This window comes from Peromyscus leucopus, chromosome 2, assembly GCF_004664715.2.
Source record: "Peromyscus leucopus breed LL Stock chromosome 2, UCI_PerLeu_2.1, whole genome shotgun sequence".
Classification (NCBI taxonomy): domain Eukaryota; kingdom Metazoa; phylum Chordata; class Mammalia; order Rodentia; family Cricetidae; genus Peromyscus; species Peromyscus leucopus.
This window is the reverse complement of record NC_051064.1, coordinates 153,802,542-153,824,096: the sequence shown is the minus strand read 5'-3', so window position 1 is coordinate 153,824,096 and position 21,555 is coordinate 153,802,542. Positions and strand designations below refer to the sequence as shown.

Below are 21,555 nucleotides of genomic sequence, written 5' to 3'. Positions count from 1 at the left end.
AGAAACCCTCAATTGAAGAAAATGCCTCCATAAAGCATTTTCTTTATTAGTGATACAACCACCTGTAGGGCCTTTTCTTAATTAGTGGATGGTGGAGGGCCCAGCTCATTGTGGGTGGTGCTATCCCTGGGTTGGTGGTTCTGGGTCCTCTATAAACCAGGCTGAACAAACCAGTAAGCAGCAACTCTCTATGGCCTCTGCATTAGGTCCTTCTCCAGATTCCTGCCCTGTCTGAATTTTGTCCTGACTTCCTTCAGTGATGGACTACTGTTGAGGGACACAAAGGTCCTTGTGTCCACAGATCACTATGTACCTTTGGCTGGCCTGGAACTCACAGAGATCTGCCTGCCTCTGCCTTCCAAGTGCTGGGATTAAAGGTATGTGCCACGTCTGTTTTCAAGCTACACCACACCAAGCCATAGTAATAAAATCAACACAGTACTGGCATAAAGACAGAGATCAATAGAACAGAGAAGAGGGCTCTGTCACAAGGTTGCTGTAATACATATTATATTGATAAATTGTTATGTGGTGTTTCAGTTTGTTAAAAGACTGTGAATTAAGATGCTCTCCTTTGTCTTCACCAGCTGACAGAGGAAAAAGTAGGGAGTACACTCCAAAACATAGGCATAGGTAAGGAATTTCTGAATAGCACCTGGACCACTTAAGGGCAATAACTGACAAATAGCACCTCCAGACCAGCCTATTATAGGGAGGAAATAGAATAGGCCTTAATGGGAGCAGAGGATAGTAGAATACATGTGATATTAAATTTAGGGGGAGTGCTGGGCATGGTGGGGCACATCTTTAATCTCAGCACCCAGGAAGCAGAAGCAGGTGGATCTCTGAGTTTGAGGCCAGCCTGGTCTACACAATGAGTTCCAGACAGCCAGGACTGTATAGTGAGATCCTGCCTCAAACAAAAAATAAAACAAATAAAGGTATACTTGGGGTTAAAGGTTTAAGCAGAGATGGGGAGGGGCAATGAGGAGAGCAAAGAATAAGGGGTAGGTTAACAATAACTACAGAGATATGAAAAGTCCTTATGGAACCATACTATTTTGAAAGATAATACAATCTAACTTATTTTATTTTATGCATACAGGTATTTTGCTTGAATATATGTTAAATGTCCCACACATGTACAGGACCCACAGAGGCCAGAAGAGAGCACTGGATCCCTTGGAACTGGAGTTACAGATCATTGTGAGCCACCATGTAGGTGCTGGGAATCAAACCTGGGTCCTTTAGAAGAGTAATCAATTTTTTTTTTTTTTGAGACAAAGTTTCTCTGTCCTGGAACCCACTTTGTAGACCACGCTGGCCTTAAACTCACTGAGATTTGCCTGCCTCTGCCTCCCAAGTGTTAGGATTAAAGGCATGCACCACCACCACCACCACCACCACCACCACCACCACCACCACCCAGCTAAGAGTAACCAATCTTAACCACCACTGAGCTATCTCCAGACTCCTTATTAGACAATATAATTTTTTTTTTTTTAAAAGGGAGTCTCACTGGCTCAGTCTTGTGCATGGCCTGGACATGACCTGATTGCTACACCTATCAACTGCCCTATGTGGGTGGACAATCCTGCTCAGAAGACATGGGTCATTAAATGATAATCCAGTGCTGGGCACGGGTACTTCCCTACAAGTTATTGGTCCTGAAAACAAAGACAGGCTATTGCTAATGCTCTTGGTTTCTCACCATAAACATATGGTAAGACCTTACCTCCGAATATACCACACACTCTGAATGCAAGACATAAAGAAATCAATTTGGAACTGACCAGGAAGGAAACTTCCTCCCTACTGGCTAGCTTTCGTAGTGCTGGGAGATGCTATGCAAGTTGCTGGGGAAGAAAAGCTATCAGTGGTTTACCCAGAGCTGACCCTGCATGCCACAATACCATCTTCCAGACAAAATGTGCCCACTGGTGCAAACAGTAACATGACTGTTATGGGGGTAACCAATGGCTTTCTGCGTAGATTTTAGGCCTACTCCACAGAAGAGAATTTATACCTGATACTGTAAATCTGCTCATGGCTGGGGAGGGCATAGGCCCAAGGAGGGAACCTATTACTGTTGTTTTGCTAAGTGCTCACATTGTCAAATTGTCTTCTAAATATTTATTTATTTATTTTTTTGGTTTATTCGAGACAGGGTTTCTCTGTGTAGTTTTGCGCCTTTCCTGGAGCTCACTTGGTAGCCCAGGCTGGCCTCGAACTCACAGAGATCCGCCTGGCTCTGCCTCCCGAGTGCTGGGATTAAAGGCGTGCGCCACCACCGCCCGGCTTCTAAATATTTATTTTTATATTCATGGATTATGCTTCTTTGAACCTTGGTCAGAGAAGGTTCTTGTGCCAGTGGCAGTGGTTGATGCAGAGACCTGTAACTGTTCATGTAAAATGGGACACTGATATCATCCTCAGTCCATGGTTCAGAGAACATCATGAAAGAGGAGGAAGAAAGGATGTTAAAAGCTGAAGAATGGGGAGGGGTACTGTAAAATGCAGTCTTTAGGACACAACATGGCTATTGCACTCATAAACTCACAGCAGCTGGTTACCATACAAGATCAAGCCAGTCAACATTTCAACACTGACATGGGAGGGGCTCATGAGACCCAATCCTTGGGAGAACCAATTTTCCTCATAGGTGTGGTCTATGGTAGGCTGCTTATGCTCCAGTGGATGGACCCACACCTAGGCACACACTGGCAGCACTAACTGAACCAAGTTAGTTATAAAATTAGGTAGAAAAAAAAAACAACAACAAAAGGTGTGAAGGAGAGGTGTTGGGGGTGGATACGATCAAGATATATTGTGTACATGTATAAAATTATCAGAAAATAAATTTTAAAAATCATGTAAAGGAAGTGGAGAAAGGCCTCAGAGTTTAGAGTATCTGCCACTCTTCCTGATGTCCTGAGTCTTGTTTCTCAGCACCTATGTTGGGTGGCTCACAATTTCCTGTAATTACAGCTCTAGGAACTCCAACACCTGCTTCTGGACTCTGTGGGCATCTGTATTCATGAGCACATGAAATTCCTCCTCCATATATATATATATATATATATATACACACACAAATTTAAAAAATCATGTAAAAACAAAACAAAAAACCCATAACACACAACAAACAAACAAAAAAACCCCAAACAACTGAGAAAACAAATATGGACAAAAAACTTTAATGTGGCTAGGTGTGTTGGCATATACCCATTATCCTAGCATCAGGAGGAATGGAAGCTCAAAGCCAGCCTGGTCAACATAGCAAGTTCCAGGCCAACCACAAGTACTCAGAGAGACCCTGTCTTAAAAATAGTAAGACAAGACAGAGATGGTGGTGTATACCTCTAATCCCACCACTTGGGAGGCAGATGTCTGTGAATTTAAGACCATTCTGGTCTACATAGGGAGTTCCAGACTAGCCAGGGATACATAGTAAGAACTTGTATCAAAAAAAGTAACTAAAGCTGGGGATGGATGTGGGTGTGGATGGGGTTAGAGGGGTGGTAGTGGTGGTGGTGGTGGTGGTGGTGGTGGTGTGTGTGTGGTGCATGTCTTTAACCCAGCACTTGGGAGGCAGAGGCAGGCCAATCTCTGTGAGTGTGAGTTCCAGATCACCCTGGTCTACAGAGCGAGATCCAGAACAGGCACCAAAACTACACAGAGAAACCCTGTCTCAAAACAAAAACAAAAACAAAAAAACAGTAATAATAATAATAATAATAATAATAATAATAATAATATATAATAACTGAAGAACAGCAAAAGCTTGGGCAGGTAGTATATTACAGTGGTTGAATGCCTAGAATTCCAGCACTGCAAAAAATAAAAATAAAAGGAAAAGGCCCCAACTTATGGGTCTATAAAAGCACTCTCCAGTCTTATTGCTACTTTCCTGGCCTGATCTTTCACCTCGGGAACTTGCCACCTACTGTCATGGTGAACAGTAGAACAGCTGACCTCTGACTTCCGAAGATACCAAAAGGCTCAAGTCCGCATCATCTGAGTTAAGACCTGGTGTTAGGTATACAGGTACAAAGTGGCCTGAGAACTGGCACCAAGGAAAGGGTAGGGGTGCTTCCAAAGATCCAATGGAAATGCGAATCCATATTTAACAACCATGTGCTGACACAGTGCACAGACAGAGACCACAGGCCAGCTGCTGTGGACAGGACACTCAACTCCTTCTAGAGTCTGCACAAAGACTGAGGCTCTCCATGGAAACCACTGCCTCTCAGAACTCCCAAGATTGACCTTGTACCAACACAGGGCAACCAACTCATCATTACTTAGGAAATGACTTTGTCCCAGGGCAGGCCAGAGTTTTCTGCTGACTAGTCCCTGGCCCTAACATTTCCTTAATAGATAACCTACCTGTTTTCTTGTCCTTTGCTCTGTAGACTACTCCATAGGTGCCTTCTTCAATTCTGTTCAGGCACTGGAACTCCTCTACACTCCGGCATCCCTGTGGAGGAAGTAGGGCATGAGGGCTCAACAGTAATATTTGATAGCCTAACACACTATCTGTGCCTTGTACAGGGCAGATATAGTAGTAAACTAGCCTAAGCAACTTCAGAAGAACCAAGTATGTAATGCTGGTATGAATAAACAACTTGTTCTTTTCTCTGCTCCTTCCAAGACCAAGTACCACTTTTGCATTAAATGAACTGGCATGAAAAATCATCTCTCTTACACCTGCATCCTCTGCCTGGTGAAGTATGCCAACCTAGAGAAGGCATGGCCTGCCTGTCCCTAGTGCCAACCTTCCATGCATACCATGGACTGGGTCTGTCTACTACTCTGTGTGGTCTGTAGCTAGACTTAACTGGTTGGAAGCACTAACTGGGGGGCAGGTGACAAGGGCTCAGAATGGTGGTAACATACCCAGGATGACCACACCTCTAAATCCTCCAGGCAGTGTCATTTTTCACTGGCATTTTCCTAAACAAACGTTTGCAGTCCTATGCCCTTCTACTGAATCCCCTGCCATATCTAGGGATGAAGCAAAGGCAGAAACACCGGCACATGGCTCTTGGCACCTAGTAAGCCCCACAGTGCTGCCAGGCATAAGGAAGGACCATGGCTAGGATCCTGAGAGGCTGATGCCATGACTAGCCAGACTGTATGGAGAATATCAGCACTTCAGGAAAGACATCAGCACCAGAAGCATTGTTGTTCTATAGCAAAGCAGGGAACTAGCCTGGGATGAGTGGGGAGGGGTCTGACCTGCAGGGCTGGCAGGTACTTGGGCAGCTCCTGTTTTAGTTCAATGGGCGACAGGGCTGGAGAGTCAGGCACATAGTCTCCTTCCGTTGGGGCACTGCTCTGTGGGGTCCCCTCACCCACTTCTTCTTCCCCTTCTTCACTGTCCCCAGAATCTCGGTCAAATCGCGACTCTGGAACTTTGAGAGTTAAATCTAATTATAGACCAGGAGAAATTAAGTGCAGCCATCCCTTTTCCTGCTCTGGGGCTCTGAGTGCTATATAGGAGTGGCATGTCCTGTGTTCTCCATAGAAAGAGCCAGTACAAGGCCCATCCCTGGGAAAAAGGTACTTGAGCAAGGCCTGTATCCCTGGTGATCTAGGCAAAGTCAGAATCTGAGCCAGAACCAGATACTGGGCTCATAGGATGAGGGTAGATGCCACATGTAGTGGATAGGCCCAGAACTCATGTCCACCAAGCCACAACCCTGTTAACTGCTCGAGGCCCTGCCAGGTCTCCCATCCCATAAGAGTGCCTGTGCACCAGACACAGAAACTGCTTTCCAACATAACCTCATTCCCTGAGCACAAACCCCTGGAATTCCTCAGCACCTAAGTCACAGCGGGCACACAGCAGGATGCCCTCCAAATAAAGCTGTTTCCTCTCAGTAATGTCAGCCACGCTGAGCACAGGCTGCAAAGTGACCAAAGATGTGTCCTTTGGGAATCATACCATCTCTCAGATGGCTACCTCTGTTTCTGGACATTGTCAGGGCAGCAGTTCTGTTGTTTCCAGGGAAAATCTTCAGTTTAGGAGGTATTGCGTGCTGTGGATGGTTTGAATTAACAGGACCAGGCAGCCTCACTCAGAGAATCACTATACAGGGACAGGCACTACCACAAAGAGGTCCTTACCAACCAAGATGTGGTTTTCATTTTCTCTCTCTTCATCTTCACTCATTTCTTCATCACTCACTTCTTCTGCAAAAGAAAACAGGCATGTGCTCAGGTCAGCGTGGAGCTGAGAGCTGGACTTGGAACTGCCATTTTACCCTGTATCAGGCCAACCTAATGGTTAGCAAGAGGTATGGAAAATACCAGGTGTTCTTAGCTACCAATCTGGGGGTTTATTTCCCTGGAGGTATCAGGGATTGAACCCAGAGCATCACATAAAATAGGCAAGCACTTTACCATTGAACCACCACATTTCCACTCCCAACTGTGGAGTCAATGTGAATGTCACAGAGTAAGGCACCTTTATTTGGGTATATGCTTACATTAGACTTCAAATGGTTTTTCTGCAGTACCTAAACTCTACAGTGAACATGAACTACATTTACAAAAGCACAATTCATACAACCTGCCAGATACTCACCCGCAGACTGTTCTGAGGCTTCCTCAGAGTTGCTCCCAGTCTCCTCTTCCTCCTCTTCTTCTTCTTCCTCCTCTTCTTCCTCTGATTCTTCACTAGTGCTCCCTTCTTCCTCTTCTTCCTCTTCCTCCTCCTCCTCTTCCTCCTCAGAACCTGAGCCTGATTCTGCTACAGAATAAAACAAAGTCACAGGGTAAACCTTGGCTTGCCTCTGGCAGCAGCATCCGAGCCTCAGCCAGGTGGCCTCAGGTACCTGATGAAGACTCGGCTGAGCTGGTTTTCCTCTCACTGTCACTGATGTCCTGTAGGTCTGACAGAAGGTCTCTTTCTTCTATTTTCTCTTCTTTTACTTTGAAATAAACCATACACAGGTGAATTTGGAGAGATGTTTTAAAAATTACTCTTCCTTTCTAAAATTACCTTACTGATTTTTATCTTATGAGTATTTATCTGTATGTATGTACATCATGTGTGCCTGGTGTATGCTGAGGCAAGAAGAGGGTGTTAGATTCCCTAAAACTGGAATTACAAATAGTTGTGAGCTGCCACGAGAGTGCTGGGAACAGAATGCAGTTCCTCTACAAGAGAACCAAGTGTTTGTAACTACTGATCCAGCTCTCCAGTCCTAATATTTTCCTTTTTGAGATAGGGTTTCATATAACCCAGGCTGACCTAGAACTAACTACGTAGCAGAGAATAACATTAAACTTCTGATCCTCCAGTTTCTAACTCATGAAGACTGGGATTAAGAACCTATCCTACCATACTCTTTTTTTTTTTTTTTTTTTTTTTAATGTGGTGCTTGGGATCAAACACTGGGCAGGCAATCTACAAACTATGTATATTCCCAGCCATAGGAAAATGTTCTTAAATAAACAAGCCAGAACCACCCAAAAGTTAACATGTAGCTTACAAAATGATCAGCTTCCCTGCAAATAGTTCATCCACTCATATTTTAACTGAAAGAACACTTCCAAAAATATTAGCAACAAATATCTCAGTTAAGAAACACATGCCCGGGGCTGGAGATATGGCTCAGCGGTTAAGGGCACTGGCTACCCTTCCAATAGGTCCTGAGTTCAATTCCCAGGAACCACATGATGACTCACAACCATCTATAATGATATCTGGCACCCTCTGCAGGTACAAAGGCATAATACTGTATACATAATACATAAATAAATATTAAAAAAAAAACAAAAAACAAAACAAGGGGCTGGAGAGATGGCCCAGTGGTTAAGAGCAATGGCTACTCTTCCAGAGGACCCGGGTTCAATTCCCAGCACCCACATGGCAGCCCACAACTGTCTGTAATTCTAGTTCCAGGGGGTTTGACACCCTCACACCAATGCATATAAAAAATAAAGTTTAAAAAAATATTATAAAAAAATAAAAAAATAAAAACAAAACACATGCCCACGGAGAAACTCTGTCTAAAAAACAAAAAACAAAGAAACAAACAAACAAAAAGAAACACATGCCTTACTGGGAGCATGTGTGGAAGTCAGAGAACAACTCTTGCAAGTAAGTTTCTCCTTCTGTCATGTGGATCCCAGGCATCAAACTTAGGTCAGCACATTTGGCAAGAGCTTTTACCTGCTAAGCCATCTTGATGGCTCACCAATACATGATTTTATTGTGCCAAAGAAACTGCTAGGCAAGGTTTTCCTTAATGTCATTAACTGTTTTCCCCCCACATTTTAAAAATAAGCTTTTTAGGTTAGCATTTAATACAAAATAATAGGTTACATTATGGCACTTTCATATATAATTGTTAAAAAAGCAAAACTTCTTGTTTAAATATATTCCAGGAAAGACACTTCATGCTTGCCTGGTCTCACCTGGCTTACGGTTGTCTCCCAGCTCAAAGCGCTCTCGTGGTGGCCGCAGAGGGCTGCGGCTCCAGTGGCCAACCTTTCCTTTGTCGCTGTAGTCCTCCCTCATGGTACGGTGATGTGCAGAGACTGTACACATGAAACAGAGCAGAGAGGTTGCTGGGAGTAGCCTTCCCAACATGGCTCCACCCTGTGTACCACTGCCAGGGTGTTACAAATCCACATGGCATTAAAAGCTTCAACATCACAGGCCAAAAACTCATTGGAAAAAGCTCCAAGCTGGAGGTTATCAGCTGACCAGAGAACCTTCTAGAATGATCTTCACTGGTCATAGAGGCCAAGGTGGGTGCCAAAGAGTTCTGGGAAGATGGTGGAGTGAGAAATGCCAGGCAGCACCATAACGTCAACTTGGCCTGTGGTAGGCAATAAGTGTGAAACTGGAATCACTGAGGGTCTTCAAGTTCCAGGGGAGGGTTGGATAACAAACTGGTTAATTCTGGTCAATGTAGCTGTTAGCACAGCAGAAGCTGCCCACCCTTGTCTCTAGGGCAACCAGTTATTCTGAGTTCCCCAATCACCAAAGACCTATGCTGTCGATGCTGTTTGTAGCCCCAGAGGGATAAAGCAGACAAGCTATTGAGATTGTACCTCACTCTGGTTAGGCGGTCTTTTAGAGAGAATGTAAGGGACAGGGCACTTATGCCCACTTCTATTCCTTCCTTTCCTCTTTTAGTAGCTAGATATTTAAGGACACGGATATTAAAGCCATTGTATACACAGGGGAAGCTAGAAAGTAACTGTACATTCCCAGAGACAGGCAGACTTAGAATTACCATAGGAGGATGTGCCAGCCAACTGTCAGCATGGACAGTACCAACAATCACAAATATTCAAGTTAAAAAATAAATAAACTCAGAATGGATATGATCAAAAAACACCAATAACAGTCAAGGTTGGAGAGGATGTGGAGCAAAGGGAACACTCCTCCACCGTTGGTGGGAATGTAAACTTCTACAACCACTGTGGAAATCAGTATGGTGGTTTCTCAGAAAATTAGGAATCAATCTACCTCAAGACCCAGCCATCCCACTCTTGGGCATATACCCAAGGAATGCTGATTCATACCATAAAGATACATGCTCAGCTATGTTCATAGCAGCACTATTTGTAATAGCCAGAACCTGGAAACAACCTAGATGCCCATCAATGGAAGAATGGATGAAAAAAATGTGGGTGGTACATATACACAATGAAAGCATGAAATTTGCAGGCAAATGGATGGAACTAGAAAAAAATCATCCTGAGTGAGGTAACCCAAACCTAGAAAGACAAGTCATGGTATGTACTCACTCATAAGTGGATTCTAGATATAAAATAAAGAACAATCAGACCACAACCCATAGAACCATGGAAGTTATATATATAGCGTGGAGGTCCTTAGGACGACTGTGGCTTATAATAAATTTCGGTTTTACTCAATTATTGAAAAAAAAAAAATAGCCAAATGAATGGAAACACATGAACTATGAACCAAAGGCTGAGGGGTCCCCAGCTGGATCATGCCCTCTGATTAGGTGAGACAGTTGATTGGCTTGATCAGTTTGGGGGGCAACTAGGCTGTGGGACCGAGTCCTGTGCTCATTGCATGAGTTGGCTGTTTGAAACCTGGAGCTTATGCAGGGACACTTGGCTCAGTCTGGGAGGAGGGGACTGGACCTGCCTAGACTGAGTCTACCAGGTTGATTGTAGTCCTCGGGGGAGGCTTTGCCCTGGAGGAGGTGGGAATGGGAGGTGAGCTGGGAGTAAGGGGAGGGGGGAGAACAGGGGAACCCATGGTTGATATGTAGAACTGAATGGTATTGTAAAATAAAAGGAAAAACAAACAAACAAACAAACAAACAAACAAACAAGACCCAGCATGGTGGTACACACCTTTAATCACAGCACATGGAGACAGACACAGATGCAGACGCAGAGGTAGGTGTATCTCTGTGGGTTGGAGGCTAGCTTGGGGTATATAGTGAGTTCCTGGACAGTCAGGGTTACACAGAGAGACCCTGTCTAAGAAAAACTACTAACCAACAGTGCTGGATAGTTTTATGTCAACTTGACACAAGCTAAAGTAATCTGAGAGAGGGAATCTCAATTAAGAAACTAATTCCATGAGAGGGAAGCTGTAAGCAAGCCTGCAGAGCATTTTGTTAATTAGTGACCGATGGGGGAGGGGGTCCAGCCCACTGTGGGGGCTCAAATATCCAAACACAGGGTATATGAAAGCTAAGAAAAGTTCTGGACAAGGAGCCAAATGGAGCTTCCTAGTCCTAGAGTTTCTCAGGTGGGCTGGTGCTCAGTGTCACACAGTGTCTGTGAGCTTGAGCCAGCCGCCTGCACCATGTGCTTAGCTGAGCCATGCAGAGGCTGACATGCAGTTTAAGATTTGTCTCGGGTGATCAGAGAAGGTTGCAGATGCTTAGTAAAGCCAGGTCCAGACACAGAATGCCTCCAAAAAGGTATAATATGATTTAAAATGTGTAGAGGCTTAAAAGAGAACGGAAAATGGGTATAGACAGTTTAAAAAATTAGTTTATAAATAATAAGATAAAGTCTTTAAGGAGAGAACAAAATAATATAAAAAGGATAAGCCAGGTAAAGATGGAAAATACACATTATGGATCCTATATGGTGTTTTGCTGACTCTGAATTTTTTGATTGCTGATGAACAAATGATAGCTGGTGAGAGACATTGGATTGTGGAATCTGTTAAATTAAACCAACCTATATATTTTAAAAATGTCTTCAAAATGGAATTCAAGCCGGGCGGTGGTGGCACAGCCTTTAATCCCAGTACTCGGGAGGCAGAGCCAGGCGAATCTCTGCTGTGGGATGGTCTGTATGTCAAATCTGTTGCTCTGATTGGTCAATAAATAAAACACTGATTGGCCAGTGGCCAGGCAGGAGGAAGTATAGGCGGGACAAGGAGGAGAAGAATTCTGGGAAGTGGAAGGCTGAGTCAGAGACACTGCCAGCTGCCTCCATGACCAGCAGCATGTGAAGACACCGGTAAGCCACCAGCCACATGGCAAGGTATAGATTTATGGAAATGGATTAATTTAAGCCATAAGAACAGTTAGTAAGAAGCCTGCCACGGCCATACAGTTTGTAAGCAATATAAGTCTCTGTGTTTACTTGGTTGGGTCTGAGCGGCTGTGGGACTGGTGGGTGACAAAGATTTGTCTTGACTGTGGGCAAGGCAGGAAAACTCTATCAACAAATCTCTGTGAGTTCGAGGCCAGCCTGGGCTACCAAGTGAGTTCCAGGAAAAGGCGCAAAGCTACACAGAGAAACCCTGTCTCAGGGAAAAAAAAAAAAAAAAGAATTCAAAAAATATGTTGCATTGGAGGAGAGGTTATGTTTTTTTTTTTTGGTTTTTCGAGACAGGGTTTCTCTGTGTAGATTTGCGCCTTTTCCTGGAACTCACTTGGTAGCCCAGGCTGGCCTCGAACTCACAGAGATCCGCCTGCCTCTGCCTCCCGAGTGCTGGGATTAAAGGCGTGCGCCACCACCGCCTGGCTGAGGTTATGTTTTTGATTCCACAGAAAACAAAAGCCTGTGGATTCATTCAAGGTTGTTAATGCAGATATGTATGTCACCTTTGAAAATTTGTTTTCAGAGCAAGGGGACCAAACACCAATGAAAATGGGTGGCCTAGATGATCCAGCCTCCCAGAGTGCCTCTGTTGCATTTTCCTCAGAGTTCTGTATCTAGAACAGCTTCAAGGCTGCTGGCTGAGATGGTCCAGCCTCACAGACTATTCCAGCCAGGACTGCAGATAAGCCTTGCACTTTCTCATCACACCGAGACTGGAAACAGTTAGCTCCCTCAGAACATGACCATTATCTTAATTTTTTCAGGGTCCCCTAAAGATGTCAGCTCTCTGAGCTCGGGGGTGAGGGGTTAGTCAAATGTTGAAATTGGTCACGGGAAAAAGCTAAACAACAGAGATTTACTCAGGGATCTCTTTCTGAAGGGAAAAAGGTGGATACAGAATAGAAATGATGGGATAAAAGGGTGGATTTTTTAGTTTACTTTTCAACAACCACTATTGTAAATATTTTACAATAGTATGACATTTTGTATACTGATATAAATTTAAGGTTAATTTTGTTACAACATATTGTACACGTGTTTCTACTTTTTATTTAAGATATTGTACCTATGCAGCTCATTTAACAATGTAATTTAAATTTCTAGTCCTTGAAAGTTATTATTATGAGCTGTTTAGGATAATGAAGAAATTCAGGTTAACTGTGGAAATCAGTATGGCAGTTTCTCAGAAAATGGGATCGATCTACCTCAAGACCCAGCCACACCACTCTTGTGCATATACCCAAGGAATGCTCAATCATACCACAAAGTTACATGATCAACGATATTCATAGCAGCACTATTCGAAATAGCCAGAACCTGGAAACAACCTAGATACCAGTCAACTGAAGAACGGATTAAGAAAATATGGTACATATACACAATGGAGTATTACTCAGTAGAGAAAAACAATGACAGCATGATATTTGCAGGCAAATGGATGGAACTAGAAAATATCATCCTGAGTGAGGTAACCCAAACCCTGAAGGACAAACATGGTATGTACTCACTCATAAGTGGATACTAGCTATAAAGCAAAAAACAATCAGACTCCAACCCACAGAACCAGGGAGGCTACATAGATAGCAAGGGAGACCCTAGGATGACTGTGGTTTATAATCAGTTTTGGTTTTAGTCAATCACTGGGCAAGCCTCAGTGAAACATTTCATTATTAGGATAAGAATTTGTACTGTATCAAGCTGATAATAGAATGAATGAATGAATGAATAAATAAATAAACAAACAACAACAACAACAAAAAATACAGGTTAGTAGTTAATCACTTATAACAATGAAATTTGTAGTCATGCTAAGTATGTTTACAGGGTCAAACAGAGATATATTTTAGATGATCTTCAAACACTTCAAAGACCTACAGAATATGGCATTTAAAATGTTTTAATAACATAAGGCTTTGCATGACAGTGAGATGCGTCTGCTCCTAGCAGCACCAATTTACTTCAAAAAAGGTTGATGGGCATTGAAGAACCTACATATAGAGTTTGCTTTCTTTTTGGCAAAAGCTAGCCATTCGGGCAAGAAACTGCCCTTGCCTTGACTGTTAACAGCATGTTATCCAAATTGGACAAGCAGGCTGGAGATGGCTCAGAGGTTAAGAGCACTAGCTGTTTTTCCAGAGGTACTGAGTTCAATTCCCAACAACCACAAGATGGCACAACAATCTAAATAAGATCTGTTGCCCTCGTCTGGTATGTAGGCAGAACACTGTATACACAGTAAATAAATAAATTTGAAAAAAAAAAAAAATCCCACCAAATTAGAAAAGCAAGACACAAAAGAAGGCGACTGCCAAATTTTGCCAAGACAAGGTAGGACAGTCCTTCAAAATTCCTGCTTCACAGGAAAGTCTCTTGGATATTTTAGGCCCGTAGGCTGACTTGGGATGACACCTCAGTATGACTATCCAGGTAGCCAGCTGTCACTGTTGTTTCTTAGTTTTGGGAATTTGCTTGATCTGCACTTCCTGTTTACTTAGGTAATTTTATACCTTCTGGGGTCTTTGATGGAGTTGAAGACTAGGTAGTTATAGTTTTCATTAGTTATGATAGAAGGTAAATTAGGTACAAAACTTTAGACTTACCAAGATAGTATTAATAATGGAGTATTTTTGTATAGTCTTACTATGTTAAAACACTTTCCTTTTTATTTATTTATATTTTATTTATAGGGGAAAATGTTATAAGATATATGATTACACTGTGTGAAGATGTGTCACTGTGACTGGTTTAATAAAAAGCTAAACAGTCAATAGCTAGGCAGGAGGTATAGCAGGGACTTCTGGACAGAGAGAGCTCTGGGAAGAAGAAAGGCAGAGTCACCAGCAGGACAGAGAGGGAGCAAGACATGCAGGAGGACAGGTAAAAGCCATGAGTAAAGGGGTTGGGGATTTAGCTCAGTGGTAGAGCGCTTGCCTAGCAAACACAAGGCCCTGGGTTTGGTCCTCAGTTCTGGGAAAAAAAAAAAAGCCACCAGTCACATAGCATCACATAGATTAATAGAAATGGGTTAAGTTATAAGAGCTTGTGGGACAAGCTTAAGTTATAGGATGAGCTTTTATAATTAATAATAAGTCTATGGTTTTTGTTTGTTTTTTGTTTTTTTGCTTTTTTTGTGAGCTGGCAATACAGAGAAAGATTCACTACAGGAGGTGCCATCCCTGGGCTCGTGGACCTGGGTTCTCTAAGAAGGCAGGCTGAGAAAGCTATGGAAAGCAAGAAACAAAGCAGCATTCCTCCATGGCCTTTGCATCAGCTCCTATCTCAAGGTTCCTGCACTGTTTGAGGAACTGTCCTGATTTCTTTGGATGATGAACTGTGACGAGGAAGTGTAACCCAAATAAACCCTTTCCTCCCCAAGTTGCTTTGGTCATGGTGTTTCACCACAGCAATAATAACCCTAAGACACCAACCAATCAAGAACGAACTAAACAAACAAAGCAAACAACTGGAGGCCAGCCTAGTCTACTAGTGAGGTCTGGAACAACCAAGGCTATGTAGAGACCCTGCCTCACAAAACAAAACATAACAAACAAACAAACAAACAAAACAACAAAAACTACACTCACAAGACATTCAAAGAAACAGCAGTGTTTGTCCCAGGCAAAGGAAAAAAAAATTAACCATCCCAATGTAGGTTTGATGGCAGATGCCAACAATGAGGAGTCTAAATATGACATACAGAAATGGCCTCAGAAAAATGGAAGAGAGATAAGTTGCCAGCCTCCACACGACCTCAGAGAAAGTATATGGCTGGTGTTCATGTAGTGGTACCATGGCCCAATTGCTTGACCTCTCTAGCAAGGACCTACCTGCTGCATGGCCTGGGATAAGAAGGCTGATGGAGGTTAAGTCCAAGGCACATGCTGCCATGCTGGTTTCACAGGCATGGTTCAGAAGTATAAAGGAACTATGCTGCCCTATCTATCATAATCTGGACCACAGGAGGAAAGTGGACTCCTGGACCCGGCACTCAATTAGCCATTAGAGCCCTGCCCACTAAGGTATGAAGACAAAGCAAGATTGAGGGTACTGTCCTATGTCTCTACTAGTACCATGAACAGGACTCCTTATATCATTGTTTACTTTGAAAATGCCTTCATGGAAACAAAAAAACAAAACTTTAAGACAACTATTTTAAAGATGCCCAAAGAACTAAAGATGTAGCAAAAATCAAGGAAATGGTGCTATGAACATGAAAATCGGGAACCCAGTTGGACATACTGGTGACACTCACATTCCCAGCACACAGCCACCTGATGAAGGATGACTGTTGAAGAATTCAATGCCATATCAGGATATCCAGTGAGTTCTGGGCCACATGAACTAATCTGAGACCCAGACTCAAAAAAAAAGCCCTCTGAAACTTCCACAGTAGAAACATTTGACCCACTACAGGGATCCAACAGCAGACCTGAGCAAGCAGAAAACAGACTCAGTGAACTGAAAGACAGAGCAATGAAAACTATGGGACCTAAGAAACAGGAAGAAGCCAGGCAGTGGGTGGTGCACGTCTTTAATCCCAGCACTTGGGAGGCAGAGCCAGGCGGATCGCTGTAAGTTCGAGGCCAGCCTGGGCCATAGAGCAAGTTCCAAGGCAGGCTCCAAAAAGCTACACAGAGAAACCCTGTCTTGAAAAACACACACAAAAAGAAAAGTAATAGGAAGAAAAGCCACTAAAGAAAAATACCAAGACCAGAGAGAACCGGTGGGACACCAATGGACTAACCTGAGATTGCTGAGTCCAGTAGGATTAGAGAAGAACAGAGAGGACATTTAAAGTAGTATCTGCTGAAACTCACATTTTTCAGAATTTATGAACATAAACATTCATTCTGCTCAACATATACCAAGAAGGATGAATTCAAAACCCCACTGTATTGTGTATAATGAAACTGTGTTCTAGTGTAAGGTAACAACTATTTATAACACTTCATTAGGCTAATGAGTTTTTAAAGGTACTAGTTTAAACATACAACATGCAAAGATGCATTTTTGTGACAAGAGCAACAAAAATAGCTTCAGAGGGATAAAAGCAACAGAATTTATAAAGTTACTGAAGTGAAACTGGTATCAGTTCACATTTGTCATAACTTTAGAATGCTGTATGTGACCCCATGGCAACCACACAAACTAACAAACAAAAAACAGATACAGAATATATGCAAAAGAAAATGAGACATGAACTAAATATTTGGCTTAAATATAGAGACAGAACTGGATAGTTGGCTCAGTGGATAAAAACACTTGTTCTTACAAATGACCCAGGTTTGATTTCCAGTACCTACATGGAGGCTCACCTCCTTGGGCACCAGGCAGACATATGGTGCACAGACATACGTGTAGACAAAATTCACACAAGTAAAATAAAAATAAATAAATTTAAACAAAGAGAGAGAACTAGATCAATGATACAAAGATGACAATAAAGCAGAAATGAGAGACAAAAAGGTAATCTGACATGCAGAATATAAACAGCAAAATGACAACAGCAAGCCTATCCTTTCAGCCAGACTTTAAAAGGAAAGTCTGACACAAATTTGAGTTCTAGCACCCACAAAGAGACTCAACAGTCTGTGACTCCAGTCCCAGGGGATCTGATGCTCTCTTCAGATCTCTAAAGACACCAGGCATGCACGTGTTACAGACATACATGCAAGCAAAACACATAAACACAGAATAAAAATAAGTAAGTCTTTCTTTAAAAGGGTAAAACAGAAAATATACATATATTGCCATGAAATTTAAAATGGGAAGAAAACAGGAAAGGTTTTTGTTTTTTGTTTTTCAAGACAGGGTTTCTCTGTAGCCTTGGCTGTCCTGGAACTCACTCTGTAGACCACGCTGGCCTCGAGATCTGCCTGCTTCTGCCTCCCAAGTGCTGGGATTGAAGGTGTGCGCCATCATAGCCCAGCAGAGTAAGGTTTTAGTCAGGTAATCATAGAAGCCAAGAACTGGAAAGGGTGTTCCATCACAAGCCCTCTGGTAGGGCAGTCATGTGTGTGAAATCTATGGCAACTGTCAATCCCCTCAGACTAGTCCAGGAAGAGGCCCCACAGAGAAAGAGGGCAATTCATCCGTCCTACCTTCCCTACGTGCTTCTCTCTCTTTGCGACGCTCTTCTGCCCTCCGTTCCCGCTCTTTTTGTTCCCGCTGTTCCTTCTGCTGCTCCCTCATCTTGCGCTCTCGCTCCCTCTTTCTTTCCAACTGCTCCAGGCGGTCCCTGGAAAAAGTACACCAAGTCATCATTCTCCTACCCCACAGGAAGTTTCTTTCGTAGGCCAGGTTGTTTGATTTCTGCTCAACTTATGTAGAGTATCTGCACACTGTAAACCCCAAAATGGCTATTTAGGTGTCAAATCCATATGTGCATATCATCAAGCAATTCCTGGTGAGCCACAGCAGAAAAGAAAAGCACAAGAGGAGGCCACCATCTGTCAGATTCCAAACACACTGGTTATATTGCCTTGGGTGGCAGCTCCAGGAAAACACAGCATGTAGATTCCCAAGTATACCAGAGAACCCATGTTAGACCCAGTAGATCAGGAGTACACAAAGGGGAGGTAGAGAGGCCTTCTGGGAAAGTGGGGAGGCAGACATGGCCCCAAGACCTGAGTGTTGACAAATTCTTTCACTGGAGTCTGGGCAGATAGATCTAGGGCCACTTCCTGCCCCAGCTTGAGACAGTGTGGGCTTGAACATGATGGGGACAGCAGAGGACCTATGCTTGAAACAAGGCATGAAACACCTAGAGTGCAGAAAACTTACTAGGTACTGAAACATGTCCAGGTGGCTAAATTCATCATTTTCCATGTTCCTCTGGCTAGACAAAAGGTTCTGTGTTTCTAGAGTTTTACGTTTTAATTGCTTCTTTGATTTTAAATATGTACACCTGATATGTTATTTAATCATGGTTTGTTTGCTTTTTAGGGTTTCACTAAGTCTCCTGGGCTGGCCGTAAACTTTGAGCAATCCTTCTGCCTAAGCCCCCAGGAAATGGAAATACAAGGATACACTTCAAGGTCTGGCTAGTTTTACTATTTATTGGGAAATTAGGAGGTTGAGAGAGGGTCTCACAATGTAGCTGAGGCTGGCCTGGAACTCATTATGTAAACCAGGCCGGTCTCAAACTCATGAAGATCCATATGCCTTGGCCCCCTAAGTAATATCTGCACAAATCCTATTGCTGACCTGGACCCTTGCCATCCCCAGCCTGACGCTCACCCTGAAGGCCTCCTTACCTATTAACAGGGTTGTTAGCTGCCCAGACACAGGCCACTGAGACGCCTCTCTCTTTTGTTCTTCAAAGAAGATAACTCCTACTACTCCATTAAGTACAGTCTGCATGTTTCAGCAAAGCCTCAGAACTCTCCAAAACAAGATCCCTGGACATGTTACCTCTGAAGTCTGTATGATCTTCTTTTAAATAAATTAATTTTACATGCATGAATATTATGTACACATGTATGTGTGTCATGTGCATGCCTGGTGCCTGGGGAGATCAGAGAGGGTATCAGATCCTCTTGAACTGTGGTTACAGGCAGTTGTGAGCCACCATGTGTGCGTGTGCTGGGAAATGGAACCTGGTCCTTTGTAAGATCAACAAAGTTCTCTTAACTGCTGAACCATCTCTTCAACCTCCTCACATTATCCACCTTTTTTAAAAAAAAATTATTTATTTCAATTAATTAATTAATTAATTATTTTTTGGTTTTTTGAGACAAGGTTTCTCTGTGTAGCTTTGAAGCCTGTCCTGGAACTCACTCTGTAGCCCAGGCTGGCCTTGAATTCACAGAGATCCACCTGCCTCTGCCTCCCGAGTGCTGGGATTAAAGGTGTGCACCACCACTGCCCGGCTTTTTGAAGCAGGGTCTCTGGCTGGAGAGATGGCTTAGCAGTTAAGAGCACTGGCTGCTCTTCCAGAGATACTGCGTTCAACTCCCAGCAACCACATGGTGGCTCACAACCATCTCCAGGGGATCTGATGCCCTCTTCTGACATAAAGGCATACATGAAGATAGAGCACTCATATACATAAAATAAATCTTTTTTATTTCAAGCCAGGATTTCTCTGTGTAGTTTTGGTGCCTGTCCTGGATCAATCTACCTCCTGAGTACTGGAATTAAAAGCATGTGCCACCTCTGCCCGGCCATCAAATAAATCTTGGAAAAAAAAAAAAGAAACAGGGTCTCATCGATTTCAGACTGGCTTCAAACTCATTATGCTGTCAGGATGACCTTGAACTTACGATCTTCCTATAGGTCAATTTTTAATGCTCTCACCTTCAGTTCTCAGATTATTGTCTAGTGGGTTTCTAAAGCACAATCATGGTGGCTTTTCTCAATTATAACCAGCTTTAAAGCTGTTTTGGGAGAGTAGACAGGTAGACTTGCTTAGTCTTCTCCAGAAATGTGTCCACATGTTTTCTCTTATTTTCTTCTCCTGCTTTACCCTACAAGAAAACTACACAGAGGCTCAAATTTCATTTACCAAGCTCTACTTTTATCCCCATGTATGTCTTTCTCTTTTACACTGGTTCTGTGTTTCTTATTTAATAAGACGGTTGGTTACATCTACATCCCCATGCCCCCTCACTGGACAAGGCACCTTTAGTCTCTAGAAAAGGAATAGTGGGCACAGGCATTCCACATACTGTGAACTTCTATCCAGCCCTACTGGCCTCAGACTGACTGCTGAGCACACCAAGTGCTTCAGTGAGAACCAACGGTTTTCACTCTTACCTTATGATGCTGTGTGTCTAGTGCTACCTGCTGGGAATGGTCAGTATCACCATCCTCCTTCCTGCTCAATAGGCCAACTCCCCAACCTTCCCTGAACTCAGTCTAACCTAGTCCAGAGGATATATAGATAGAATCTCCCTCACTCCCCAGTGCTATAGGGTCACAGGTATTCATAAAATACCAATATTCCCACTGTACCTTCCTTCCAACTCTACCACTTCAGATCTGGCTGAACTCTTCATCCTCATAATTGAATTCCTACCTGGTAATCCTTGTTAGTTATTGCTGTTGCCTTAATAGGGTCTAAAATTACCAGGAGACAAATCTGGGTACAACAGTAAGGGGTTTCTAGACTGTTCTGAGGTAGAAAGACCCACCTTCATGTGGATATCACCATTTAACGGACTGGGGTTCCAAAATGAATAAAAGGTAGAAAGAAGTGAGAAATAACATTCATTATTTTGTTTCCTGACTGAAGATGTAACAACTAGTTGCCTCAAACTCTTGTGACCTTTCCATGATGGACTGAACCCTCAAACTGTGAAGAATATAAGTTCTTCCTTCTTTAAGTTGCTTTTCTAAGGTATTTTGTCACAGCAAAGGGAAAAGTCAGTAATATAGATCTCAGAACTCCCTTGCAATATCCTTTGCCCAACTGATCTCACTAAACCAAGTCTCTCAGTCACCAAAATCACTGTATTAAAGGTCCTTAATGACCAGGTCTCACCTCTCTCTCCTGGAATGTTCTCTTGCCATTTCTCTCCTCTTCTGTCTTTCCCATTCTCTGCGAGCTTTATCTTGTTCTTCTCGATGGCGTTTCCGACGTTCGTGTTCTCTTTCTTTTTCTTTCACTCTAGCGTGCTTCCCTAATGAGATATGAGCATCATGTAAAGAGGCTCAATTTATGCCTTGTGGTGATTGTGCCTTTAATTCCAGCACTCAGGAGGCAGAGGCAGGAGGATCTCTGAGTTCCAGGCCAGCCTGGCCTACAAAATGAGTTCCAAGACAGCCAAGGCTACACAGAGAAACCCTGTCTGAAAAAAAGAAAAAAGGAAAAAAAAAAAAAAAAGGAAGACAGAATGGAACTAGAGATGAATCTGCAGTTAAGAATGCTTGCTGTTCTTTTTCAAGAGGACCTGTGTTTGGTTCCACATCAGGAGGCTCACAATGACCTGTAACTTCAGCTCCAAGGGATCCCATGTCCTCTTCTGACCCATATATGTTTGG

The 21,555-nt window shown here is 43.0% G+C and overlaps 1 protein-coding gene across 5 annotated transcripts in view; it reads right to left on the bottom strand.

The window, feature by feature from the left end:
* Positions 1–21,555, bottom strand: part of Cdk11a (cyclin dependent kinase 11A) — a 31,648-nt gene that overhangs the window by 3,952 nt on the left and 6,141 nt on the right. For all 5 annotated transcript variants that reach the window (XM_028891364.2, XM_028891365.2, XM_028891366.1 and 2 more), the window contains 8 exons: positions 21,056–21,194; positions 17,673–17,809; positions 8,431–8,553; positions 6,843–6,938; positions 6,593–6,757; positions 6,133–6,198; positions 5,242–5,417; positions 4,390–4,480 (listed from right to left, as the gene is read on the bottom strand). In XM_028891364.2, the coding sequence (XP_028747197.1) occupies positions 4,390–4,480; positions 5,242–5,417; positions 6,133–6,198; positions 6,593–6,757; positions 6,843–6,938; positions 8,431–8,553; positions 17,673–17,809; positions 21,056–21,194 (993 nt within the window). The remainder of the gene's footprint in view (positions 1–4,389; positions 4,481–5,241; positions 5,418–6,132; positions 6,199–6,592; positions 6,758–6,842; positions 6,939–8,430; positions 8,554–17,672; positions 17,810–21,055; positions 21,195–21,555) is intronic.